This window comes from Drosophila obscura, unplaced genomic scaffold, assembly GCF_018151105.1.
Source record: "Drosophila obscura isolate BZ-5 IFL unplaced genomic scaffold, ASM1815110v1 contig_9, whole genome shotgun sequence".
NCBI lineage: Eukaryota > Metazoa > Arthropoda > Insecta > Diptera > Drosophilidae > Drosophila > Drosophila obscura.
Window position 1 is genome coordinate 4162230 of NW_024542883.1, and position 4933 is coordinate 4167162.

Genomic DNA, 4933 nt, shown 5'->3' on the forward strand with positions numbered 1-4933 from the left:
CCATATAATTGTCCTTTATATACATATGTAGCTGCCTTAATTCGATTCTATTTGTCTTCATTATTTTGGTTTGGTTTTTTGTTCTCATATTGCAATGTTTGCTTCGTGTTTGCCGGCAAAATATATCAAATTGTTATAACATAACTATCGAGGGGGGTGGAAACATACCAGCAATACCAGCAAATACCTTCGGATACTTTTCTAGTATATACCGCCCTTTTTTTTTGTTGAAGTCAGTACAGAGTATCGGTTTCATAGGAATATCAACCCTGATTCTGTTCGCGAGGTGTTCTTTCTGGTCTGAATAACTAGACTTTTGCATAATAGTGAATAAAGGATTAAGTGCAGCAGGTTACAACATTTCAACGAAGCTACTCCACTCAACTTTATAATTTCTTCTCTGTTTTTGCTTCTTGGACTCGCAGTGGACTTCTCTCACTACTTTGGCGGCGGCAAAAAAAACCTTCATTAATGCAAATCGGTACCTGGCCTCCCGTTTAATCTTTGACATTTGATCGAGTCAAGAGGTGCGTGCCCCTTCTCGTACGCACGCACGTGTTCGCCACCTACCTGATGTATATTTTTTGTGCGCGTACGGTGCAGGTCAACTAATGACCCAGATGCACCTGATAATGAGGCAAGTAGCCCTTGTCGTTAATCCCCCCTTTCTTTGGATATTCCCGATTTTCTCTATCCGCAGCAAACAACAACCATTTGTTAATCGACGCAGAATCATACGCTCCACTCCACTCCACCTAATTGCGCATTGAGTTAAGAAAAAGAGAGTCACACGAACGAGAGACGTCTCTCCAGCAGCCTCTCACCAACACCAGCACAGAAAGCGTGTGCAGGCAAACACCAGTGCAATTATAACGGTGTTTATATTTAGCTGTGAATCGTTGTTGTTGCGACGGCGTCGGTGGCGATTGGTGCAAGTGTATGGTGCACGTTTGCTCACGTTTGTTTCGTACATAAGCGAGCCGAAACAGGTTTGCCACCCAACGCTACGATTGGCCGAACGCACGCACCCACACACTCGCAGCACACACATTGCCCATGCATGTGCACGACTACCTGAATGTAAACGCACGCCGCAGAGAGCGCTGCGCTCTTTCTGCTCTTTCGCTGCCTGCGCTGCTGGCTTCGGGTTCTGCTCGCGTATAAAAGACCCGCACAGCAACAGACTCGCTCTGACTCCGCTGACACCCGCCTCGCAACGAGCATCCAAGCAATAGCGACAAAGCAAAAAGCGACCGCGCTTCGTTTCTGAGAATAACAACGTTCGTTCTGTGTTTTAGTGTGCGCGAGCAATGTGGTTGAAATAATTGAGAAACAATTTGAGAACTTTTAATTTGCAAAAGCAATCGACAATATATAAAGCAACAAAATGCATACCGTGGAAGACATGTTGGTGGAAAAAAACTACAGCAAGTGTCCTTTGAAGAAGCGGCCCGTGAACTACCAGTTCGAGTCGTCCGCGCAGACCCCCGTCAATGAGCCCCAGGATCTTTGCCTAAAGAAGGAGGATGTGGAGGTGGAAGCCAACCATGCGACGGCCTCAGCCTCGGAGGAGGTGATCAACGTCAGCGACTGCTGCGAGGACGAGGGCGTGGACGTCGACCACACCGACGACGAGCAAATGGACTTGGAGGAGGACGACGTGACCGTGGACTGTGTGGACGTAGACAGTGATCCCAACCAGACACAGGCCGCCGCCCTGGCTGCAGCAGCCGCCGTGGCCGCCGCATCTGCTGCCGCTGCAGCCGTGGTCGTGCCCACCCCCACGTATCCCAAGTATGGCCTACAGCCATGGAACTTCCACATGTCCCCGTACACAGCCGAGTTTTACCGCACCATCAACCAGCCGCACCTGGCCGCCGTTGCCGCCACCGCTGCCCAGCAGCAGATATCCCCACTGCGAGGCGACCTCCTGGCGCCCAGCTCGCCCTCAGACTCTCTGGGGTCGCTGTCGCCACCGCCGCACCACTACCTGCACGGCCGGGCCAGCTCGGTGTCGCCCCCGATGCGTTCCGAGATCATCCACAGGCCCATCGGAGTGCGCCAGCAGCACCGGTTCCTGCCATATCCGCCGCTGCCCGCCGCCGCCTATCACCAGCAGTCGCCCTACCCCGCCCTGGGCTACCACCACCACGCGCCCATCTCGCCGGCCTACTCGGAGAGCTCCTACTACTCCATGCGCTCCATGACACCCGAGTCCAGCTGCTCCTCGGTGCCCGAGGACCTCTCGCTCAAGCACAAGCCGATCGGTCAGGAGGCCGCCAGCAGCATCAAGGCGGGAGCAGGCCCCAATACCAGTGGATCCGCCAGCAGCTCGGCCTCGCCGAGCCCCGCCAAGAAGGACAAGTCGCCACCACGCTACCAGTGCCCCGACTGCCAGAAGTCCTACTCAACCTTCTCCGGGCTCACGAAGCATCAGCAGTTCCACTGTCCCGCGGCTGAGGGAAACCAGGTGAAGAAGTCCTTCAGCTGCAAGGACTGCGACAAGACGTACGTCTCGCTGGGCGCCCTCAAGATGCACATCCGTACCCACACGCTGCCCTGCAAGTGCAACATGTGCGGTAAGGCCTTCTCGCGCCCCTGGCTGCTGCAGGGCCACATCCGCACCCACACCGGGGAGAAGCCCTTCAGCTGCCAGCACTGCCACCGCGCATTCGCCGACCGCTCCAACCTGCGGGCCCACCTGCAGACGCACTCGGACATCAAAAAGTACTCCTGCAGCAGCTGCTCCAAGACCTTCTCGCGCATGTCCCTGCTGACCAAGCACTCCGAGGGCGGCTGTCCGGGCGGCAGCAGTCCCAGCTCCAATGCCGGCTCCGCCACCGAGCTATCCTACGCCGGCTACGCCGAGCCCTAGGATCACCCACTGGAGATCCACACATTGTATTCAAGCCATGTTCCACCAAAAATTAGTTCCTAGCTCGTTTAAGAGACCGGCAGCTCCAAGTTCCCAAATGAATAACCGAACTCTTACTTAACCCAGACACTCCCAGTGCACAGTGCCACAAAAAACAACTATGAAGACACGCAGAATTCAATACTTTTTATTTGATTATTTTTTATTTTCTAGTCAGCATTTTCTTTGCAAGAGAAAACTAAAACGGAAGTTTATTTGATTTTATTTTTAAATTTCGTCTCTGAATTATATTCATTACTATTTCATAAACAAAATCCTAAGCCGAACTTTGTAAAGTATTCTTCAGATATCCTGTATACATGTACCATGTAAGGTGTATTACGCCCCAGCGTCTAACTGTAGATCCTAAGCTGAAGACCAGACAATCTTAAGTAACTTTAGATGTATGATATCCAAGTTGAACGAAGACACATAAGTTTCTACCTATATACCTATATACAATACCATAGTACGAGTATTTTTAGCCTAGCTGTAGATCGTAAACTATTTTTGATATGACCACAACTTTTACGTACACATTGAAAATGTTCTACATTACGAGTAGGTTAAGTGTGGATAAGCTAACGGAATATTTTGATACGGAAATGTTTTATATTTTTAAGTAATTTATTACATCAGACGAAATATGAAAGAATGAAATACATTTTATTTACATGTACAAGTATACGAAATAATTATTATTGGGTGCAAAGAGGGCTCTTCCATTTTTCCATTTCAGCAGAAAGATCTAGAACTGAGTTCGAGAGACTTCTCTTGACATTATATGATCGAACATCAACTTATTGATTGATTTAAAGTACTTCAGGAAATTCTAGCAAATTCTTAATTTGTAGGGAATTTGAATCGTTTTTCATGGAAAAAGACTATCATTACAATATTTTAGCTGATGGACTATCGATACATAATATGGAAAAATTGTTCATGTTCCAGCAAGTTCTACCATTGATTGTGAATTTTGTTGTATTTATGAAAAGGTCTGGGATCTTTTGAAATTCGTTAAACCTAGCAGAATCCCATTAATACATATATATCCCTTTTATTGGAAATAAATTAATTCCAATTGGATAATATTATTTAAGAGACTTATTCGAACTAGCAGTTATTCCCAACTCTAACCCATTTCGTTTTCCGAGAGCAAGTTCAACGAAATCTGAAATAGTCGTGAACGGGCGGACGGCATAGCACTTGGGAGCTCTTCCCTTTTTTGGGTCATGATCTTCTTTTCGGGGCGAATAAACAAATCGAAGCGAGTCGAACGAGAAATGTGGCCCGCCGGAGAGTCAAGCAGCCAATCGCGACATTTTATTGCCTGCCCAGAAAAACAAACACACTCGAAAAAAGATTTTTATATGCTATGCTGATCATAAATTATATTTAAATTTCCGTACACGTACAATGTGATCGGTAGGGGCAGGGTCCGGTGGGGGGCTACAAAATGGCAGTCACTATTAAATCAAAGCCCAAACTTCAAGCCTGAGTAGATCCGCGCCTCGCCAAAGTCTTATTAGACATGAGGCAGATTTTAATGAAGGAGAGAAGAAATAGGTCTCCCCACCGACTAGGCAAGATCCCAAGTGTGATCAATGCATCCATGCGGAAAAGAGGAGGAGGAGACGCCATCATCGAAAGGTAACGTTTGGGTGACAGAGCATATGAAATTATGGGTGCGTCCTCCCAAGCCGAAGTCGAACTCGAAGCCGAACGTAACAAAACTCATTATCGAGATCAATCGATCGCCAGGCGGGGTCTAGAGTCCCAGAGTCCCAGCCAGAGATCGCACATGTGTGTGGGGATCCGGCCGAGCAGCGATCAGCGATCGACGACCACGACAATTGTTGCCAAATTAGATCATCAGGCAGCCAGCCACGGAGCGGCAGCAACAAGTTTCAGTCAAGTTTCACGTGTGCAGAGATCTGATCCCAGTACAATCCCCACCAGCACAAGCACCGTTCCAGCGAAAATTAATATGCACGCATTTCGTGGCTCGACTGCCTCCAT

The 4933-nt window shown here is 48.6% G+C and overlaps 1 protein-coding gene across 1 annotated transcript; it reads left to right on the top strand.

Moving 5' to 3' along the window:
- Positions 1-251: 251 nt before the first annotated feature.
- Positions 252-3584, top strand: LOC111079108 (protein escargot). Its single transcript, XM_022374129.2, has 2 exons — positions 252-351; positions 426-3584. The coding sequence occupies exon 2, from the start codon at positions 1388-1390 to the stop codon at positions 2873-2875; it is 1488 nt and encodes a 495-aa protein (XP_022229821.2). The 5' UTR covers positions 252-351; positions 426-1387; the 3' UTR covers positions 2876-3584.
- The last annotated feature ends 1349 nt before the right edge of the window (positions 3585-4933 follow it).

Coding starts and splice junctions, on each gene's coding strand:
- LOC111079108 (XM_022374129.2), top strand. CDS start 1,388: ATGCATACCGTGGAAGACATGTTGGTGGAAAAAAACTACAGCAAGTGT.